At 42.2% G+C, this 22,850-nt stretch overlaps 3 protein-coding genes across 4 annotated transcripts; 1 reads left to right on the forward strand and 2 right to left on the reverse strand.

Moving 5' to 3' along the window:
- Window positions 1–202: 202 nt before the first annotated feature.
- Window positions 203–3,125, reverse strand: Gmppa (GDP-mannose pyrophosphorylase A). 2 transcript variants are annotated; one of them, XM_064681899.1, is made up of 5 exons: window positions 2,756–3,125; window positions 1,534–2,230; window positions 719–983; window positions 502–648; window positions 203–416 (listed from the first exon to the last, which is right to left on the reverse strand). In XM_064681899.1, the coding sequence occupies exons 1-4, from the start codon at window positions 3,001–3,003 to the stop codon at window positions 548–550; spliced, it is 1,311 nt and encodes a 436-aa protein (XP_064537969.1). In that variant the 5' UTR covers window positions 3,004–3,125; the 3' UTR covers window positions 203–416; window positions 502–547. The 2 variants fall into 2 exon arrangements, with proteins under 2 accessions (XP_064537969.1, XP_064537968.1); XM_064681898.1 differs by having other exon boundaries at window positions 203–648.
- Window positions 3,126–3,632: 507 nt separating this feature from the next.
- Impbeta11 (importin beta11) lies at window positions 3,633–7,268 on the forward strand. Its single transcript, XM_064681900.1, has 3 exons — window positions 3,633–5,930; window positions 5,996–6,184; window positions 6,241–7,268. The coding sequence occupies exons 1-3, from the start codon at window positions 3,831–3,833 to the stop codon at window positions 7,129–7,131; spliced, it is 3,180 nt and encodes a 1,059-aa protein (XP_064537970.1). The 5' UTR covers window positions 3,633–3,830; the 3' UTR covers window positions 7,132–7,268.
- On the reverse strand, window positions 7,213–9,021 carry Cep89 (Centrosomal protein 89kDa). Its single transcript, XM_064681901.1, has 2 exons — window positions 8,644–9,021; window positions 7,213–8,573 (listed from the first exon to the last, which is right to left on the reverse strand). The coding sequence occupies exons 1-2, from the start codon at window positions 8,914–8,916 to the stop codon at window positions 7,302–7,304; spliced, it is 1,545 nt and encodes a 514-aa protein (XP_064537971.1). The 5' UTR covers window positions 8,917–9,021; the 3' UTR covers window positions 7,213–7,301.
- Between the last annotated feature and the right edge of the window lie 13,829 nt (window positions 9,022–22,850).

Genomic DNA, 22,850 nt, shown 5'->3' on the forward strand with positions numbered 1-22,850 from the left:
CTTGCAATTTTAAGTGTTGCAAAATTAATAAAAATCTAGAAAGAACTGTTAATTGCAGGATGTCGATAACAATAAAAGCTCTGTTGAATGGAAAGCCGGCTATAGAAAATCTCCTTTTAAAAAGTATATGGAACTAATTCCAAAATCATCATTTCCAATTTTTATTTATTTCTGTAAATTGCTCATTATTAAAAAGGAAACATTAACTTTTTTCAGAACTTTTTTTTGACTTAAATAAAAAAAAAAACAAATTTGTTGTTCTTTAAAAAATTTGTAAAAAATGGGCGCTGTCTGTCCCTATAACTTGAACTCTTCCCCTTGCACTTTGTGAGCAGGCTATACAAATATTTTCAATGCAGCATGTCATGCAGTTCGTTACATGCACGCTGCAAACAAGCGCAAATCTTGTAAAAGTGCTGTAAAACGAATAAAAATAATTATTTAAATGGCATTAGCGACAATTTTAAGGATTATTGCACAGTACAAGGATCTTTAGCATACGGATTAAATATATAAATAGGCACGCGAAGGCGTTGTGTTCGGCTTTTCACAAAATAATTTCATTCTTGAAACTGCGACTCAGCTCCTTGTGCGGCAGGACAATACTGTTGAGCAGAATCTTCTCCGCGGGTATTTGCACAAAACAGCCTTTGGGATGAGTAAAGAGGGAAATAATGTTAATTATAAATATTTCGTTATTTGAATTGAACAAACAAACCCAATATGGTTATGGATGGATTCAGTTTGCCCTCGTTGTTGAACAGCGGCGGATTTTCCATTTTGGCAAAGGGCTTATTTGGATCGGGATCACTGGGCGTGCCCTCGACGCGCGTCCAGGCCCCTATGCTGCAGCCACGCCCCACAATCGAGTGCAGTATAAGCGTGTGATCCTTGATCTGTGCCTGCTCTAGGACAATGGACTCGCGTATGCGAACGCCAGGACCAATCGTAACGCCAGGACCAATGGCCACGTTGGGGCCGAGCTGTTTGGAATAAGAAAGGACTTGAGATTAATGCTAGCTCCATATCTTCAAATGATAGATATCTATATATAAATAATAAGAGGAAAGCACAATCTAGAATTTTGTAAACTATGGAAGACCCATATACCTAATTTGGTGTATCTAGCTTTTATCAGTAACGAAATATGCCAAAAATGAAGTTTAACTGAAAATCGATATTAATTTAGTATAAGCTTCATATACGTAAAGCACGCGAGAGCTTATGTTACGAACTTGTTGTAGGTCTTAAAACCTCAAAATAAAATAAAAACCCTAAGTCTGGTTTTTATATGATATGTATCGATCACAAGAAAATTTGGAAATTGATCGATAATTTAAATTAGGCTTGATGTGCGTATATTCTCAATGGGCCACACGCTCAAACAAACAGCTTGGCATGGCCAGATCGACCCGACTGTCGATGTTAATCAAATAAATACCTACTTGGAGCGCCCTCCTTCTTAAGGATACACCCTTTTCTATCCACTTGCTTTGCGTACAGGGTAAAAACAGCCGCTGTTCAAATACTCACCACCGCCGAGTGATGCACCGTGGCACTGGGATGCACATAGACATCCGGATACACGGTGCATATCAGATTGCCATCGCCTTCGCCACGTTTGTTGCCCACATTGGCCAGACGCTCGGGATGGGTGCGTTTGTAGAGCGCCAGATAATGCCGATTGGCATAGATGGCCGAGCCGGCGGTCTTCAGCTGTGACCACCAATTGGGCACCGGCATGGCAAAGAGCTTGTCGGTGCCCGCCAGAGGTGTGAGCACCTCCTGCTCCCACTTGATGTGACCCTGCTCCTTGCCGTTGCCATTGCCATTGCTGTAGCTGATGCAACTGTATTCCTCGCACTTGGCATGGAATATTTGGGCCAGCTTCGTGAATATATCCATGGAGCACACATAGACGCCGCAATTGATGTAGGTGGAGACATAGGAGCTCGGCTTCTCCACATAATGCGACACAGCACCACTGGCGCGATCGAATACGAGGCAGCCATAGTGCAGCGATTGCTGCCGTGTCGCCTCCGTGCTCATGATCGTCACCAAGGCGCTCGCCGGCCGCTCCATGTGAAATTTGTGGAGCTCCTCCAGCGGAAAATCGGCGCAAACATCGCCGTTGAGCACAAAAAAGGCGCGCGGATTGCCGGCGCGTATCTGATCGCGAAAGTGGTACATGCCGCCGGCGGTGCCCAGGGATGTGAACTCCTGCAGATACCTTAAAAAAAGAACACGTCAGCTATAAAAATTCAATATGAATATACTTTGGAACAGGATATGCTCTACAAAAATCTGATTGCCAAATTTATAGTATTCGTATTTACGAGATAAATGAAAATAAATTGACTGAAAATCGATATTTATCGAAATTAAGCAAATAACGGTAGCTTAACATTTCTCATCTTTAGCTATAAATATCCTGGAAACAAAATAAATACAAATAATAATCGATATTAATCGAAATCGTGAAGTTTTCTATAGTTTGAAATTAAATTTTGTCAGTTTTAGAAAACAAAGGAAGCTATCGATAATTTTATATATTTATTTTTATACATATTAATATAGACAGGCGGACGAACATGACTCCATCACCTCGACTATTGATGCTAATCAGGAATATATATATGCATGCTTTGTGGGCTTGAAAAAGCCAACTGTCGCCTGTTACAAGCAAAGACCCGCAGCTAATATACCCATTTATTATACATTTTCAATGGCTACAGGGTATACAAAGAAACCTCACCTGATGTTTATATTGCTACTGCTGTAGAGCGCCTGCATGTCGCCCACAAAACCCTCCATTTGAGTCTGCGGATAAAAGCCAATGATGAGAATCTCCCGCAGCTCCTTCAGCTGGACGCAGGCTTCGATGTGATGAGCTATCAGCGGGCGTCCGGCGACTGGGAACAGCGGCTTGGGCGTATCCAGCGACAGCGGCCGAAAGCGGGTGCCCTTTTGCGGGCCGCCAATTAAAATAACCGCCTTCAACATATTTCAGGTTAAGCAATTGTGCAGCTTGTGACTAAACTTTTTTCATATATTTCTGTTATCTATTAATTTTACTGATATCAAATTCTGTTTACGTTGCCAACAATAAGTATCGATATCGCGTTGCCAAGATAGTCTATCAGCTGTTGTGCTCGTGCGTTGCCAACCTTCTGTGCATGGCTGGCGATAGTTGCATTTCATGCTGTCATATCAATTAATTGCGATAAATTGGTCAAAATGGTACGCAGCTAACGAGCATGCATGCAGACACATAACATGCATACGTCAAATAAAATTGTATTAGTATATATATATATATATAAATATGTATATAATAAATAAATAGATTTAAGTACTACATTTTGGCACAATATAAGTTCCTTTCGCATCAGACGCAAACATCAATCAGCATGATATAGTTCATATATATTACGAGTTGGCAAAATACTGAACCCATTTTTCTCCACTTCTAGTTCGGTAAATGAAAGCCAAAACGAATTTATAATAAACTCATCATTAGAAGCAAATGAGATGCTCTCTTTAAATTTACTTATTACGGCTAGGACTGGTACGTAGCAAGCATGGCAATTTATGACAGACTGATTATCGATACATTTTTTGATATCGATATATTTTACTTAACATCACTAATTCAATAGCGCCTCAGCCGGAATGGCGATGTAATTTTTCGTCAATAATTTTCACAAGTTTGCTGCAAACAGCATCAGACAGTTTGTGCACCAATTTGGTGGCTTCCAACTCGTCTGTCCACTGCTTGGAGATCGGTGCGTGTGTGTGCGTGTGCTTGAGCCTGCGTGCGTGTGTGTGCGATGGCCTCAGCCGAACAGCTCGTTGCAGCCGCCTTACAGGGTGCCGCCAATCCCAATCACGAAATTGTGCAAAAAGCCGAAGCACAGCTAAGCGAATGGGAGCAGCAGCCGGGCTTCTTTTCCATATTGGCACGTCTCTGCATGAAGCTGCAGGGCGACGGCGATGCGGCCGCCGCCGCAGCCGCAGCAGCTGCTGCTGCCACGCTTAGCGATGCCGTCAAGATACGCTGGATGGCGGCTGTTTATCTGAAGAATGGCATCGAACGCTATTGGCGCCACAATTCCCGCCAGGAGCTGGCGCCGGAGCAAAAACAGCAAATACGCGACATCCTGCTGCAGCACTACAGTGCCGAGGATGTGCCCCAAGTGGCGCTGCAGGTGGCGGTGCTGCTGAGCAAAATCGCACGCATCGACTGCTGGCCGGAACTGTTGCCCACATTGATGAAGCAGCTGCAGTCGTGCAGCGCTGCCGGCAGTGAGGCGCCCGCACAGCAGCAGCGTACGCTGCTCGTGCTGCACTATGTCATCAAGGCGCTGGCCTCGCGCCGCCTGCTCGCCGAGAAGCGTGCCTTCGAGGAGCTGGCCGCACAAATCTTCAGCTACATGGCCTGGAACATTTGGGCGCCGCTCACCGCACGCTTTCTGCAGCTGCAGAAGACTGAACCGGCGGCGCACAGTTGCCTTCAGCGCGCCCATATAGCCATGCGTTCGCTGCGCAAGCTGCTCGTCTACGGATGTGGTAGCAAGCCGTACAAGTCGAGCGATCACATGAATTTCATCGAGCAGCTATTCGAGCGGCTGCGCCAGTGCCTTGAGCTGCGCTACGAACTGAGAATGCGCACACAGGAGGCGGGTGGCAATCAACAGCAGCTGATTGACGATCTGGAGCGTTTTATACTGAAAATGATGAAGACCCTGAATGAGTTTATGGAGCGGCATTCGTTGTCCTTTGCACGCTTCGTGCCGATGGCCTTGGAGTTTAGTTTTCACTATGTGTTCCACGAGGGCACCGCCCTGATCTTTGATGCCGGCGAGCGCATCAATTTCAGAACCTTCGTCATCCAGGCGATCAATCTGCTCAAGGGCATTATGATGAGCGGCAACGATAGCATTGCACAGGATCAGTCGGCCAATACGCTGGAGGATGAGCTGCTCGCGACGGCGGCGCAAACGCAGAGCAAATTCTTTAGCGTTGAGCGTGTCACGTATTTGTGCGAGAAAATTGTAACACATTACTTCCTGTTGACGGCCGAGGAGCTAGCGGAATGGCAACAGGATCCGGAGAGCTATGGCCAGGATGATGGCGGCGGCGATGCCTGGAAATATGAGCTGCGTCCCTGCGTCGAGACGCTCTATTTCACCTGCTTTACCCAACACTCGAATGTCATGATCAACGAGGTGCTCAAGTTCGTGCGGCGTGCCCAGCAGCTGCAGCTGACGGAGAGTTCCGAACTGAAGGCCATACTGCTGAAGGATGCCATCTATAATGCTGTGGGCCAGGCCTCTTTTCACTTCTTCAACAAACTGGACTTTGGCTCCTGGCTGACCTCACAGCTGCTCGCCGAGCTGCGCATGGAGGCGTCCAATTTTCGCATTCTCCGGCGTCGCATCATTTGGCTGGTCGGGCATTGGGTCGGCGTGCAGCTGCCACGCGAGCTTCGTCCGCTGGCCTATGAGGCGTGCCTGCATCTGCTGCGTCCCGAGGAGGATATGCCCATACGTCTGGCTGCAGCGCGCACCCTGAATCTGCTTATCGACGATTTTGAGTTCATGCCGGAGGCGTTTCATCCCTATTTTGCTGCCCTGTTCGAGGCACTGTTCCTGTTGCTCCGCGAGGCAGGCGCCTGCGACACCAAAATCGTTGTCCTGGGCACCATGACGCTGCTGGTGGAGAAGATGAGCGAGTTCATTGAGCCGCAGGCCTTGCAGTTCATCGCCTATCTGCCTCTGCTGTGGCGCGAGAGCGAAGAGCATGAGTATAATATGCTGCGCTGTGCCATCATTGGCACCTTGGAGCAGCTTGTGCGCACCATTCGCGATGTGCCCGAGAGCATGAAGCCCTTCCTCTATAGCGTCATCGAGCTGAGCACCGATCTGCAGGTATGCATCCAATAGTTCGAGATGGGCGCCATTAATGAACCTCCTACACTTCCCCTCTCTTTCAGCAACGCTCACACGTTTACCTCATCGAGGATGGAATCATGCTGTGGCTGGCAGTAATTGGCAACTCGACGGCGTTGACACCGGAGCTGCTGCAGCTTTGTGATCACCTGTTGCCCATAATTGAGATGTCGTCGGAGAATCTGCGCACAGTGCTGCAGCTGATACACGCCTACATACTCCTCGATGCCCATGTAAAACAATCAGATGTATTTGTTTTAGCTATAACTAATTTGCATTATAATTTTAGGCCTATCTTAGTCGTTATGGCGAGGGCTTTGTGGCGTATTGTGTGCGCTCCTTTGAGGATATACGCACAGAAGGTATCATAGCCATGCTGCGCATCTTCGAGACATGCCTCAAGACGGATGCTACAATGGGCTTGCGCCTGGTACGACCCGCTCTGCCGTTCGTCTTCCAGCAGGTGTGCCTCAAGCAGGAATATCCCATGACCATGAGCTGGTATCTGACACTGTTGGCGCGCACCTTGCTCATCGATCAGTCGGTGTTCATGTCTGTGGTGCAGGAGCTACCACAAACGGATGCACTGGCTCGCATATTGGATGTATGGATTGAGATGTTTCCATTGGTCGCCGACACGCATGCCGAGAAACGGAAACTCTTTTGCCTCGCCTTTGCCTCCATATTTGGTAATAATGAGCTGCTGCTGGCGCGCCTGCCGCACATACTGCAGCTGGTGGAGGAGACGCTCGGCGAGGTCATGGACAAACAATATGCGGCATCAGATGAGGGCGCTGACAAGGCGACGCCACGCTATTACGACTCGCTGGTCATACACGACGAGCACGAGCTGGAGGAGTTCCAGCCGCAGCTATACGATGACTTCCATTCAAAGACCTACCACGACGACAGGCATCGCCAGCTGGTGCTGAAGGATCCCGTTTATAAGATACCACTAACCGAATACCTCAAATGGCAGCTGCAGCATCTCCAGACCCAACTGGGCGCCGCACGCTACGATCAGCTGATGCGCGCCGTTTGCCCCGAGGTGCTCGAAAAGATAAACATGTACATAGAGCAGACGGTGCCCAAGGCGTGCGGCGTTTGTGCGGGCAGCGGCGATGATAGCGAACCACCGTTGCCCGATGGTGGTGCCAGCGCCCGCACCGCGCTCGACTGATGGAGCAACTGCAGCAGCAGCCGCACCACCAACCAGGCCGGCGCCGTTCATAGCTGTGCTTCAAAAGCTTTCAAAACAGTCTTTAAGTTATTAATGTATTTTATTTTGTATTGAAATTATATATTTTTAATTGTTAATCCAAATTGTGGAACCTCTTTCTCCTCCTCTTCCTAATCCACGGCCGGACGTCGCTCCATTTTGCTGCGCAGCAGATTGCGTATGGTCTCGTCTTTTTGCTGGAGCTTGTGCCGCAGCTTGTCCAGCTCCTCGGTGTTGCGCACATGCATACCGCGCAGCTGTGACTCCTTGTGCTTGAGAAGCGTCGATAGCTGCTGCACAGCATCGTATGTCTCGCGCAGCTCAGCCTGGCCGGCCTCCAGTTTTTGCGCCCACTGCAAAGTCATGCGCAGACGCGCCTTCAGCCGATCTCGGGCGTGCTTGGCCTTCTCGCAGCTGCGCTGCAGTGAGCCGGCGCGTGTGTTGCACGTCTGCAGCTGCTCCTCCAGCGCAGATCGCTCCCTGGCATGCTCCTGCTTTAGCTGCTCCAGCAGCGTTTTGCATTGCTGCACGGCCGCCGCTTCCACGGCGCTGGGCGTGACCTCTGCCGGAGCAGCAGGAGGAGGAGCAGCTGGCGGCGTTGTGGGCATCGCTGTGCTCTTTAGCGAAACCAGCTCCGCCTTGCAGCGCGCATAGGCATCCTGCAGATGATTCATGTCCAGCAGCAGGGACTGATTACGCTGCTCATAGAAATGCATGACCTCCACCAGCTTCTCCTTGACCAGATCCGTTTTGCGCGTCTGTGTTTCGGCCTTGGTGCGGCAGACGCCCAGCTGCGCCTGCAGACGCACACGCTCTTCCGTCCAGCCGCCGACATCGCGACGCAGCTGCTCCTGCGCTTGCAGCAGTCGCGTATTCTCCTCCAGTGCACGCTTCAGCTCATTGGCGAACAGCTCAAAGTCGGCGGCGTATTGGGCGAGCAGTGCATCCTTGTCCCGCATCGACTCGTCGTAGGCCTGCAGCAGCGGCGTCAGCGTGTGCGTCGGCAGCTGGCTGCTCCACGCGGGCACCGTGTGGCAGCTGGACGCAGTCTGCGCCGGCGCCGCCGCCGCTGCTGCTGCTGCTGCTGTTGTTGTGTCCTCCGCCGTGCGTCGCTGATCCTGATAGCTTTCGATTTGCACATTCAGCCGAAAGACCAGAGTCTTTAGCATATCCACATCGTTGGCCAGCTCCTGATTCTGCTGCAGCAGCGCGTTCTGCTGCTGCTCCAGCTGCTGGCAGCGCTCGCAATTGGCCAGTCGCTGCTCCGCCTGGCCCAGACGCTGCTCCAGCTGTTCGCTCTGCGTGCGCAGCTGCTCGTTCTCCCGCGCGAACTGCTCGTTGTATTTGTGCAGCGTGGTCAGGCGCTGGAGAAGCTGATCCAGCTGCTGTTCCTTGGCTTGCAGCTGATTTGGGATTTTCAAAAGTCCTTTTAATTGTTTTTTTTTCCGGGCATACATTGGCTTGGCCACTTACCAGTCCGTTGAGCGTGCGCTCCTGCTGCTGCTGCTGCTTCTTCTTGCCACTGCCCGTGACTCCATCCGCCAGGCGCTGCTCCACCTCAACGCTGCGCGATCTGCGACTAAAATTGCCCGTCAACGTCTGCAGCACCTTGCGCTGCCGCTTTGGCTGCGTGGCTGAGGCGTTGCTTGGCCGTGCCGGCTGCTTCACCTGCTCCTTCTCCTTGTCGTGCTCCGGCTCGCTCTGATCCAGATCCGTGATCATAACTCCTCGTCGAGGCGTGCTCATGGCTGTCCGTTTCAGTCGTTTCACTTGACAGTTTTTGCTCTGACTGCGCTGTTGGGGTAAACAAAAACAGACCAATTCGGACTCCTTGTTGTCATGGTAGCGGCGACTATGTTTGACCCTGTTACGCTGCACTGTGGGGCAAGTTAGCCACTTCCTTGACATAAATAAAAAAGATTGAAATAAGAGGTGCTTATTGGGCTACTCTATGTGGCCTTCTTAGGCAAGGGTATTATAATTCGTTCACGAAATTTGTTACACACTAAAAGAGACATTTCCAGCCTGAAAATGAATGATAAATCATATTTGATATATATTCTTGATCAAAATCAACAACCGAATCCATCTGTCGGGTTCTCTTATAAAAATAATCAAATGTGAATATTAACTATTAACTATTTTTACGAATTAAATATATCTTCAAAAGTCAGCGTCGGGCGAGTCGAACCACTATGTCATTTAACTGCCATTGGAACGTTCCAAAACTAAGTTCTGGTATGAAAAACTCTTTTAAGTTTTAAGTACTTCAAGTTATCTTGGCCAAACGTAGCAAATTTTAGTCACACTATGTTCTTTACATAAGGTTTTAATTTGATCAACATCAGCTAACAAATTCGTATCTACTTCGGATAACTATATCTATAACTATATCGTATATAGAAAACATCGGTCGGTTACTAAGATTTTCTATGGAAAATCTGTCTGTTTCTCATGATATCTTTACCCGTTTCAGCAATTAGGAGTTTTACGATTCCCCTTACATATCCGCAAAACTGTATCAAATCGCACTACAAAGATATATGGGTTTAATAGGAACAATCGGAAATTAAAGCTTCTTTGAATTCCATTTCTCAGACATTTTAGTTTTGGCAGATGTCTGTTTTGTCCTGATTTTTGAAAACTAATCTTTCAGTTTTCAATCTACGGATTACTTTATCCTTTAGCTGGCTCAATAAAAATCGTTCGAAGAACGAGTTTGACATGGAATAATTTTCGAAAATATCTTAGTCTAAGAAAGTTATCATAAGCTTCACTCTGAACAAACAAGTTTCACATTTGAAAAAAATAATTACAAAATCCTTTCAATATTATTAACTAAGTTGAGCCTATTTAATCAATTTTCAAGAAAGTCTTGGTCTATGTATACCATTGGACTTTTTTCCACTTTTATGTAGATATTTATATTTATTAAAATTTGTAATTTTTTGTTTTATATTTAAAGTATGGAAAATATAATTTTTTAGTTAAAATTTGTTTTCAGCTGTTCTTTAACCAATTAATCCGGTACAAGGATTCGGTACGTGGAAAATATTTAATAAGAATTTCTGGTTCGCACCGGTAAGGTTCCAAATCGAAATTCAAAGTAATTACAAACAGTCCAATTGGGACCCATAGTGAGATGAAGTGAGCCGCTGCTTAGGGGTAGCAACCCCTTTGAGCCGAACCGCCACTGGGCGCGCTTTCCCATGGCAGCTGAAGAGAGCCAAGCAGAAGCGAAGAGCGCGAAAAGCTCTCGCGCGCTCTTGGGCAGGCTTAGCACTCTGATTGGGGGGTGTGGGTGGGGGTGGGGGGTTTGGTTTGGTGTTACGCTGCCCCCACACTTGGATTGGGTTTCAGTGTCGTGGTCCTTGAGCAGCACACATAAGACTAATGTCCAGGCGGAAAACTACAAACTTCGACGATGCTCCTCGGGGCACATTTCTCAATAAATGTGCGCCAGTTGAACGGCCAGGTGGCAGCCCTAGCCAACGCTTAAGGGTTGTCCTTTCTCGCCAGCTGAAGTGCCGTGTGCAGCAGTTGGTATTTGTTTTCTTTTTTTCCACTTTCCACTTTCCTTTTATAATTTTCATGTGCATTTTATGCATTTGGCTGATTGCTGTTGGCAAGTGGCGCATTTTTGCATCTGCATGGAGAGGGAGGGGGGGAATCGTTACGAGCCATGTGGCCTAATTCGACTTGGCCAAATGCCACGGGCAACAAGTACTCGAGTTCGGAATGGCAACAATCAATCAAGCAACATGAACGCATATCCTAATCCAACTCAAAAATGTACACGAGCATTTCAATTTTAGCCACGGACTTTAAGAACAAAATGGAAATTGCAATTTCAGGTGCGAATTTAAGGATTCTAGGATTTCAGACATTATAGTATAAAATTGGTGCAAATTTAATCTATAATAATGCTCAATATTGGAATAATTATACGAAGTTAAAACAAAATTATTCTATTGCAAAAAAATTAGTTTGTGAGACCCAATTCGTTTCTGAGGGTAACAAATCTGGCAGCAGGCAAGATATCGGCCACTTGGTGCTCTGTGGAAATATTCTCAAGAGTGATTAGTTTATTTTCTTGAGAAATGGTACTTTATATCAATGTGTATTGATCTCTTGTGGCTTGTGGGATTATTGGCTATACTAATGCAATCTTTATTATCTTCTTTATTGGCCCACTTAATTCAAATTTTATACTGGATATCAACGATTTAAGCCAACATATCAGACATGTCTCAAACATTTTTAATATACTTATATCCAGTTGTACTTTTTCTATCAGACTCACTTCCGTTTCCACTTTATTTAATCTCATTCCAGGCAATTTATTTTCAATTTCAATAAATGTATCACTAGGCTGTTTATCTGATATTTTACTATCAGATTTCTCTTCCGTACTCTCATTCCGGAAATATGACTCTTTCATTCGCATCTATGTTCGAAATCCATTGTAGACTATCCAGAATATCATTCTTGATATTTCTTACCCATTCCATACTCTCATTCTGGAACTTCGAGTCCAACAGTCATAGATTTTAACATATTAACCATCAACAACAACATCACATCTCCTGCTACCAAAAACTTTAGTATCCATATTCCACAATTTAAAGCCATTTGGTTCATAGCCAACAAGTATACCTTTCAAATGGAGTTTTCTTATCCCGGAAGGAACTATTTGGAGTTCTATTAATTAAATATGTTGCTGTTAAAAAAGTTTCACTCCAAAAACATTTACACAATTTTGCCGAACTAGTTCGGATTGCCTTCGGATACTCCATTTAGTTGTGGTGTATGGGGAACTGTTAAATTGTAGCCCATGCTTTTTCACCATGTCATTAGACAAATAATCTCTTTCATTATTAATGAAGAGATTTACAGCCTTTACAACAAGCCTCATATACCACATTTAGATTTCTATATTTTTAAACATATTATTTCGCACAATTTCTTAAAGCTTCCCTTTGCTAAGGTATCCCAATCTCTCATGCCACAAGCTTTTACCTTATTTTAGATACAGTTGCAAATGTTTTTAATGCAACACTAGTTACACTGATACTTTCCTTAACGCCTTGTCCGCTTTTCGGCTCCAGAAACCAATTTTACTGCTCGTATCCTTACTATCATTTTTAAGTTTGATCTCGTGATAAAGTAAGCGATTTTTGACAAATGCCAGGTTCAAGTTTTCAAATGACAAAGTTTCAATGGCAGTTACCACTCCATCATAAGTGGAAGGTAAAGTTAAAAGGAAGTGAGACACTTTATCCACCTCCTCAATTTTGGCTCCTGATGCTATTAACTCATTCATCAATTCGTCAAATCTATAAAAATGACTCATAAGTGAAGTGTCGCCATATAATTTAAATGTTGATAACTGCTTCCGTATGGAAAGTTGCGAAGCTAAACTTTTACGCTCGTACACTGAGTCTAAGTTTTCTAAAATTTGCTTTACAGAATTATCATTATCGGCAAATGACGGAAATGAATCGCTAAGAAAGCCAATTATGATCGTTTTTGCTTTACTCTCTGCCTTAGCCCATTTATCGTCTATTTCTTCTGGTTTCTCTTTTTCAATAACATATAAAATATCTCTCTGAGCAAAAAGATCCATTATGCGGAATTTAGAATATTTCTTTCCATTAAAAGGGGAAATATTTTTGAATTTGCTATCCCTTTGCATTGTTCTTCTTCTTTTATTATCTTAAAACGTTGTCCCGTAGAATTCTTGTGTGCTGTTTTCAATTATTTATGCACGGCGAAGATTTGTCCTCTTCAGGGTCACTGTAAACATATAAACGTTTTCAAAAAGGCCAAAAGGTTGTTGGAAAACTTGAACTGTAGCACAATTAAATAATAACAATTACTTTTATTTTTATGTTCGTTTTGATATTTATTAGTTGGAGTATTAAGCGCGTCAACTTGTTTAATCAGATGCTGCACAACGAATGAGACTAAACGCTTAAAGCATTTTAGTATTAAGACTAAAGTATTCAAATAACAAAAACTGTAACTTTCGTATGAATTAGTGTTTGTGTGTATTTCAGTGTTGTCAAATTATTATTTACAACTCAGTGCTGTGAAACCAAATTTCACTTATTTTTCAACACTCACTAATTGTACTATAACGATTTTATTAAGGATTAAAGAGATATGTGGTACTTTTCATATCTGTTTGACGATGATATGGCAAATATATAATAGAGAAGTTCGATTTTAAAAGCAACCTATCATATAACGCGCTATTATCCCTATCAATTTAAAGAGTTTAAACTGCAAGATATTTGATATTTTACTTATATGACTAAATTAACGAAACACAATTTAAAGCAATTATATATTTTCCTATATATTAAAAATATGCCTTTAAGCTAGCTTTAATTAAATTAAAAGATTAAATTAAATTCCAATTATACTCTTATATACTACATATGTATATGCCTTTAAGCTAGATTAAATTAAACGAAAAAATTAAAACTTAATTAAATTAACAAGACGCTAAGAAAAAAAGTAGTCTAATTGGCCTTAATAATAATAATTGGGACAGAGCTGAAGGTCTGGACGCTAGCGCTCTTTTTTTGTAAATTATTAAAGTATTATTTATAATATGAATGTATTATAGTTAATCTTAATAATACAAAAAAAAAATAATTGGCACGAAACCAATATACTCTTCTTGATTTTGTGAACATAGCATAATAATATTTTTATTCTTTAACATGTGTTTTTGAACCAAACTGAGAGCTCGATTGGATGATACCTCCTCTATACGCTCCGCATTCGGACTCCTACAATTCTATGTTTCTTTAGAAGACGCTTGAAAAGTCGCTTGCATCCTGCATTTTTATAATATCCCCGACTCTGGGCAGGCCTCTATCCAAATCCCGTACACTTGGATTCCATAACGCCAGGCAGGAGCTATGCAGGTTTCATAATAACAGAAACAAGTTTCTTCCGCATTTCGATGAAGTGTCCATGCCAGTTTTTAGTAGCATACTTAGAGGAGGCCAACATTTAAAAATAAACAATATCTGAGAGCTATAGAATGGAAGCAAAATCGAATTGCATAACAAGCCTGATAACATTTTCCATAAGCTGCACGATATATAGCCTATTCCATCTGGAATCTAATCCAGAATCCCATGCCCTCATCATTCAATCGATTTTTCGGCTGCTCTTAACAGATCTTACAGATTAACACTATATAGTCGAAGTTGGCTCTCTTATAATATATATTTATACTTGTTGCATGCCCCAAAAACCATTGTGTAATGAAAGGAAAATCCGTTTAATACTTGAACTCGACTTGATTTTCACAACTGACAACTGTTGACGAGGAACTTGAAGCTGTCATAAATAATTCATTTTGTAAATATTCAATTTTCCATCGATCCGCATGAATTTTAAATTCCGTTTGCTGTTAAAGGAGTTGCTACCCAATCCCATTGGCACTCCATAATTGCGCATTCATTTCTGCAAGCAACTCGATGTCAGAAATCATTTTACGTGAAGCAAAATAAAAAAAATAAACTGAAAATAAAAACTGGCTCATTATGCAAATGAAAATGTCCTCTCGAGTTGCAGTCATTAAAGAGAATTCATAGAAACAAGTCCGCATGAACGGGAGTGCAAGACTAGCAGATGCTCTGTAAACTAAGCTCAAGTAATGAATAAAAAGTTGCATATTTCCATATAATTCGAGAAGAAATACCCTCCGATAATGGGAGTAGTAATCCGAAAACACACAATTGACTTAAGATTAGCAATAAATCAAACCCGAAGTTAACTTAAGAACTCTTACAAATGCTGCTCAAAATGGATTATTCATATCATATCATATCACATCATATCTAAGTATTATCAAAATAATATACATATGTATTTTCTTTTTCAGTATAAGAAATCTTTGAAAATTAAAACTTAGTAAACAAAGTTATTATGATTATCAAAAAAAATTATTAAGATCTAATCTTAATTACAATTTAAGAATAGTTGAAAAACAAAAATTTGTTGGGAATTTAAAATTTTTAAATTTTCAAGAATCAAAGTAGTCTAACTATTGTAAGCACTTAAATTCAGATCTTCTATTCACACAACTTTAACTCAATGAGACTTTTAAACAGTTTTATGGTTTTACAGGGTATTTAAATCAGCTCAGAATGCAATATGCTGGAAAATTAAATCCGAAATCACACACACACACACACAGATAGACTTGCGTATATGTATACATTATGTCATTCAACGCATTCATAAAACAATGTCCGAGCACGCGGCGCATATTGAAAAATTCACGTAAAATTTGCATAATTGAAGAGCAAATGACCAGCGCCAGGTTGCACAAACACACACAACCACACACACACGCACCCATAACCACACCCACATGCCCACACACAGACAAGGCAAACCGTTTACAGTTATTAACACCCAACCAAGCGCCACCTGTCGTAGCAAAAAGCAAACATCAACAGAAACCGAAAAACTAACAGAGCCAGAACAATCGATTTAAAGTGATTGAATAAAAGATACCCTGCATAATATTCTTAATTTCTTCTTACATAAATCTTTGACATAAACTCCAAGATATGGGTTTAGGGAAACGGGATGAGTTATCGAGAGAGAAAATTTTATATACCTTCGAATTTTGTGTGGGAAAAATAGATACTTATCGATTTCTGAAAAACCGGATGCTAACTTATTTGAAATAAGCTTGATCTGCAAATGAAAAACAGGAATTCTTTTGCCACATTCGAATTTTGTCCTTGTATTCGCTGAGATAGACGCGTTTTATTCAGACAGAAGATCGATCAAGATCGACATGATTTCCATAGACTGCAATATACATTTGCTTAAAAACAATATACCCTCTTTAACGAATCTGCAATTCATGCAGGGTATGAAAAGCGCACAAATTGGTAGTGGGACACGCGTCATGGTTGAAGCTTGCAACAATGTTGCATGTGTGTCGTATATGTGTGCGTGTGTGTCATAGATGCAAATGTGTGAGTTTTTAGAACCCATTGAAGGAGACATTTAACGTAGGCCAAAGTTTTTTGCAAAGCTGTCCGTGAACAGCTTGTTGCAGTTGCAGATAAGCTGCCTCCAATTGGATGGACAAGTTGATAGCTTGCACCCCGGGCGGATGTGCACCCAGCTGTCAGCATTTTGGTGTCTGTTGAAGGCCAAAAGGTTGCAGGCGCCTGCTGAAAGTAATCGCCGGGAGTCTCGTTTGTGTTTGCTTTGCTTTTTGGTCGAGCTGAAAATTTTGCCAGACCGTGCGCTGACTGCATTATGGATGTGCCAGAGTGTATGTGTGTGTCTGGAGGTGTGTGTGTGTGTGTGTGTTTGTCTGCGTTTGATAACGAAGTTTTGTCATTCGCTCCGCCCTCTAACACAATCAACTGCCATAAAGGTCACACAGACACACACTGAGCCACATGCATAAACAAAATCACCTTGGGGGTGTATATGACTGGTAGATATACCTTGCAATCGAAATATTTCTACGCTTAAAATTGCGCTACAATAACAATTTCTCTAGTATCTTGTATAATATTTAATTGACAAGAGCTTTTCCCTTTGGTCTAGTAAAATTTTTAGGAAATTTCAACTGCATTCAACATGTCGCAAATTCTTATTTACTGTTCATTAAATTTTGTTATTATTAAAAACTTTTGAAATAAAGAAGAAATAAAAGCGTAAATATGTATTATACATACATATGTTAGTAAATAAATTTGTTTTAATTTTATTTTTACTTAGTAAATTATGTAAATGACCTCTGAAATCAAAGTGAGCGACCATATCATTATTTTTTAGTTTTACAGGGTATACACTCAGATACACACTTACTCCTGCCCACAAACCCCCGCCATCCCTCCCCTCCCGCATACTGACAGAATTTCAATTTCTTTGTCACTTTTGTTGCGCTCCTCTTCTTCTTCATCATGTTGTTGCTGTTGCTGTAACTGTTATTGCTATTCTTACTCATCTCTTATTTCTTTTCTTTTGCTACTCCATCATCTGCTTAATGCTCAACAAGTGTGTTCGCTGGCGAGGGGCGTTGATAAAGCTGCACCACAAACAACAACAACAACAATAACAGCAACAACAATAAAACATAAGTTTTGGCAACGCTTGAAAGCAAAAACCGACTTTTTGCTGCTTCCGTTGTCTTCAACTTTTCTGCTGTGGCCAATGCCATCGTCGGCTTCGCTTGCGCCTGCTTCTTCTTCGGCTTCACCTTCTTCGTCTTCGTATTCTTCGGTTTCGCCTTCTTTGCCCTCGCCCTCTTCCTCTTCTGTTTACTTTCGTCGAAAACTTTGGGCAAATGGCATTTTGGCATTTAGCTGTAAAACAACAACTAGAAAGACTGCTCTCGTCGCGAGTGCCCGACTAGAAGATACCGTGTACCCAGCTTTAATCCCTCAGCAACTTCCATATGTACAAACACAAATTACACACACAAATACACGTTGCGGCACATTTGAGATCGAACGGACCTGGCTGACTTGACTTTGCTCGTCATGTTCATAAAGAATTTATACATTAATATAATCAAATCGAAGATGCCGCCTTTTAACTGTTACCTACGTCTGCACAAAACCAACACTTCCTTTTTCTTACCCATTTTCAATGGCTGCATGGTAAACAATAAAAGCAACAACAAATATGGCGTCCATTTAGCGTCTGCTTATTGTTCCGCCCGCACGTGGCGCCCGCACCCGCGCCCGTACCCTCGCATATTTGCTCACATTTAACAGATTATTTTGTCAACGTTCTTAAACAGTTTTGTTTTTTTTTATTTTGTCGGGGTACAAGGAAGAGCAACAGACATTTGAGCGACGTCCAGTGTGCTAGGTAACCCAATCTAAATTCCACTAGTAATTTATGGGGCTGGTGTTCCAGGGTGCACGCTTGTTGCTTTTGACTTATGTATTCCTTTTGCGGCTGGTATTTGGTCTGCCAACCAACAACAAAGTAGAAACAATGTTCTGGCAACTTCCTGTTTCCTCAATGCGGCGCCGTCGGTACGCAAATTTAACAAAAGCAGCAAAAGGAAGCCAGCAACAACCTTTTCTCATTTCCTTTGAGCGCCGCGCACACACATACACACAAACACGCACGCGCTCACTTGTTGCTGTAGACGTTACCTTTTGCAAAAAGCAATTTCATGGCATTGCTTTTAAGCAGGAGGCCGCATCGACAGCGACAGTGACAGCAACAAGGCTGGCCCCAGCTCTGATTGGCCGCCTATTCACTGTCCCTCTCCTAACCGTATTTGATTTTGACTACAGACACACACACGCACACAAGCACACAGCTGCACAAGCTCTTTCTACAGCTTTCGCTGCCGCCTGTTTGTCTGTTTGAACGCATTACAAATTTGGCCTTTATTTGGCCCGTGCTAGCCATAATCAAGAAAAAAGACTTGCCATTAGGGCACATCAACTAGGCAAAACGGCTTGCCACATTGCTTACATAACCTCATTTTCAATTTAATGCAAGCCACTCAGTGTGATAAAACAAAAACAAATTATACATACGCAGCTTGCAGCTATTAATACTATTAATGCGTACGTACTCATTTCTGTTGCTTACATTCTTACTCTCAGCTAAGGTTAAGCTCGTAATTTTATTTGCTGTTCTCACACTGAGCTGTGGTCAAGCTTGTATTCGCAAAACGTGTTCTCACTCTCAATTGTGGCAAGACTTCCTCTTATTAGTAGAAAGCAGGAGTAAAGGATAAACGGTAAAACAAAACGATTAGCACAATCTGTAATTAGTAAAGCGTGCGTGCAGCGAAGCTACTTGTGTCCGTTTAATAAAAAAGACATAAATCTATTTTGAAGTAGCGCAATGTTAAACTAATTATATCCAAGTAAGAAGTTTTAGCAGCTGGTAATCAATTGACAAGGTTTTTATTAATAGGTTCGCATAATTTGCTGAAAATGACAGTTCTCTTGCCTATGTGAGGTGCGCGTGGTAATAGTAATCGATAGCGCTATCGGTATTTTTTGTGCTACAATATGTTTATTGCAGAATATGCAGATCGTTCCGTGTACTGACCACATATTAAACGATATTACAATGTTACGCGAATGCCTTATCGATATATGTAGTCGCGCAATGACATTGTTGCCGATTGGGAATAGTCATTAGACAGTTGCACCAATTGTAAAGATCATAAAGTGCAAGAGACTAATTTAGCAATACAGCATGAACTTATAACTAATTATAAAATGGTAAGTCAATTTGGACTGTGTATTTGCTTACTGTTAATTTTTACGTTTCTAAGCAAATGCTTCAGTGCATTCACAAGTCGCCATTTTTTTTGTTTTAACTTTCGCTTTTGTGACGTCAGTTGTTTTATTTGCCGCCTGCGTAGCGGCTCGTCGTCTGTACAAATAATCATACTTCAAAGGCTATAAATCGTTATTTAAATTTAAATTTTTTTATATTTTAACATTGCTTAAAGTTTCATTCTGTAAATACCAGTTGCCAGTTTTATTCTTGTTATTGTTATTGTTGTTTGGCGGTTTCTTTGGCAATTTGCACAGAGTAATATAAAGTATGCTTTAAAACAAATTTCAGCTTATTTGGTTATGAGTCCCGCGTGTGCTGGCTTTAAGCGCGAATATTTCTTCATAATACTTTGTATGCCTATGTGTGTGTGTGTATGGCTGCAGGTGTAGCGGCATCTATGCCTCGGATTGGCTGGCCAGCTGGAATTCCTGCCTGTGTACTATATATATTCTTGACTACACTAATACACACACACACACACACTCATAGAGCTACACACACAAGCGCAGTTGGGGTTCTATAAAATTGTTGTATGCTTTGGCATCCTTTTTGATCCTCTCCGCTGCCCTGCAAATCCCCTTCCGACAAGGGCTGCCGTTGAGGAGCAACTAATCCGTTAGAAGGGTTCAGGATATCAGCTGATACCGTTATCTGCCTTGTTACAAAGCTTCAAAGCTGTTTAATCTAACAGTAAATACAGAAATATGATTTTAGATTTGAAAATTCAAATAAAGTAAAGTGTGTAAAGAAAAAGGGAAACTCATATTACGGAAAACTGAGGATTTTTAAATTGATTTTATTATTTTACAAGCGTTTAGAGCGCTTTAAGCATACAAAGATTAAGAAATATGTTTTTCTAAAAGTTTTTATTTAGTTTTCCTTACGCTTTGGGATAAAATGGTTTTAAAAAGATATATTCGATAGATAATAAAGTCTTTTGGGTTTGGACCACCCAAAATATACATATTTTTATCCCTATTTACATGTGAGTCTAAAGTATAAACTAAGATCTTTTGATTAACACCCTTTAAAATCCTTTAATTCGGTAGTTCATATAGTTGGTTTTTTTAATGATGACATGTCGAGACATTATTATACTTATGTCTAGCTCGAGTCAGCGCCATCTGCTTAACTTCACACCGTCGTGTCATTGTCTCGTCTCGTAGTGATTCGAAAGAAATTTGCGGATTTAATTGGACGCTTCCCTTTTGTGTGGAGGCATATTAAGCTGGGCCGTGTTATCCTGGCATAATCCTTGTTAAGTTCTTAATCGATTTGTGTCTGCTGTGAGCACACAGGGTGCGCCTTGAGTACGCTATAACTCGCTCATACTGCTCCCCTTCACCCCAGTGGACTTGACTCAATTACGCTTACGACACCGCAACGCTAAGGGCAAAGAGCAGTTGGTGGCTGCGGGCCGGAGTCAGGGGAACGGGCACCTTGAATTTCTCGCTCGATTCCCAATGACGTTGCGATATTTTCATAAATTATTTAAAGTATGTCAATATTTGTTTCGGTTGTTGTTGATGCCAATGATGATGGCGAGGCCGTTGATGAAAGGACGAATAGCAAGGACAGCCACAGCTACAGCTACGGGTACAGCTACAGCAACAGGATATACACATTTGGGGCTTCTTTATTGAACTTTAAATTAGTTTTATTTGGCCATCGCCCGCTTTCCCTCAAAAACAAACAACAAACTTAATTGTAAATGACAGCGAAATAAGATGAGAGGCAAACAAAAACAGAACACACAAAATATAAAACACACACAACGAAAAATAATAAAAGATACAAAATGGCGTTGCAATTTGTATAATAAGTCCTGTGCCCCCAACGATGAGTCCTGCAAAATGATAGCAACCAGCGCGTTAAATATAATGAAATAAGCTCATTAAAATGATGAGCCCTGAGCAGGTGGCGGTGCGCAGAGATCACAGGGTATACACGAGCTCGTAGGCTGCGATTTAGAGATGTGCGTAAATGCAAAAAGCGAAAAAACAAAAATGAAAACGACTTACTTTGGCTTAGCACGACTTAAAATTGCTCAAGACGACCTATTGCCAAGTATATTGCGATTTATGATAACCATTTTATTGTTCTGTTAAGCTTGCCTTAAAAGAGAACGCTTTTAATAACCACCCTGCTCCGAGTCTTAATTTTGCTTATGAAGGTACAATTTTTCTTGGCTTAAAAGTTTATATATTTTCGTCTGATGCCTCTTTTGCATTTGAAGGTTTTAAACTCAATTTGAAAATGACATTTGATACTTGGCTTTCGGCTAAGAGGTTAACCAATTTCCTAGATTTTCAATTAAAAATTATACTTAATCCACTTAAGTAATTTCTCTGTCTACGGATTCTGATCATAAAGATCAATCTCATATCTCTACTTTTTTCTACAATTTCTACTTTCTTTCACTCCTCACATCCTATTAATTGTTGAAGCTTCTTTGCTGTATTCAGTTACTTTTTTCTTAATTCCATCCTCTGCTCCTTTGAGCGTAACCTACGAAATCCAAAAATTTGGCTCGTGCTCAATCTCGCGTCCATCTCTAGCTGTGATTGCCTGCTGTTAAAGGTTGCCATGGCATTTGGCTGGCTATTTGCTTCATCAATCAGCCCTGGACCAAGGACTGAGTCCTGAGGCTGGCGCAGTGTCAACTTTAAGTTAATTATGAAAGTTTTTCGCTTGATTGATTCTCGCACTCATTGCCAACGAATCGGAGAGAGAGAGAGAGAGACAGAGAGAGAGGGACGACGAATGAGAGAGAGATTGGAGAGGACACTAAGAAATCAGAAAAAAGATTCACTTGCTTATGCACTGGAGCGTGTAATCCGGTCATGTTGCTGCCCCACGGCTGACTGTGATTGACATCAGGCACTTAACGCATTTTTCTGCGCCCCCAAAAGTAGACACCAGCTCCAGCTAACACGCCCCCATCAGCACATTTCGCTGCCTACTTGTTGTGTGGGCGCCCTGCGGCCGCTGCTAATGAGCCGCAAGTGCGCAACAGCTGAGCAGCAGCCGCATGAGTTGGCAGTGAATGTGAAATCGTATCTACCAGTGTTGCCAACTGTTGCGAAAGTGAGCCAGCTGAGCTAATTTGTATTGCTTGACGCGTTGCAATTCGCAACCAGTTTTAGTTTGCTAAAAGGTCGACAAGTTTATTATTCAAAGTTTGTTAATGATTTAAGCTGTTGTTGCTTGAAACTTTCTTTTATGTGGCTATTAGTGCCAAGATTTTATATTGAAACTGGGATTCTTTATTTTTAAACCGAAGTGTTATATAACTTCGATATATTTCATTAAATTATCCATTAAACTCCCCACCCAAAGTAAAACACCGGGTTACAAAA

This window comes from Drosophila montana, unplaced genomic scaffold (assembly GCF_035044405.1).
Source record: "Drosophila montana isolate Dmon_TW-CO22-7 unplaced genomic scaffold, ASM3504440v1 contig_2438_1, whole genome shotgun sequence".
NCBI classification, from domain to species: Eukaryota; Metazoa; Arthropoda; class Insecta; order Diptera; family Drosophilidae; genus Drosophila; species Drosophila montana.

Coding starts and splice junctions, on each gene's coding strand:
- Gmppa (XM_064681899.1), bottom strand. CDS start 3,003: ATGTTGAAGGCGGTTATTTTAATTGGCGGCCCGCAAAAGGGCACCCGC. Junction 984..1,533: donor CGGTGCATCACTCGGCGGTG/GTGAGTATTTGA, acceptor TATTCCAAACAG/CTCGGCCCCAACGTGGCCAT. Junction 649..718: donor TCCATCCATAACCATATTGG/GTTTGTTTGTTC, acceptor CTCATCCCAAAG/GCTGTTTTGTGCAAATACCC.
- Impbeta11 (XM_064681900.1), top strand. CDS start 3,831: ATGGCCTCAGCCGAACAGCTCGTTGCAGCCGCCTTACAGGGTGCCGCC. Junction 5,931..5,995: donor AGCTGAGCACCGATCTGCAG/GTATGCATCCAA, acceptor CCTCTCTTTCAG/CAACGCTCACACGTTTACCT. Junction 6,185..6,240: donor ACATACTCCTCGATGCCCAT/GTAAAACAATCA, acceptor TTATAATTTTAG/GCCTATCTTAGTCGTTATGG.
- Cep89 (XM_064681901.1), bottom strand. CDS start 8,916: ATGAGCACGCCTCGACGAGGAGTTATGATCACGGATCTGGATCAGAGC. Junction 8,574..8,643: donor AGCGCACGCTCAACGGACTG/GTAAGTGGCCAA, acceptor ATCCCAAATCAG/CTGCAAGCCAAGGAACAGCA.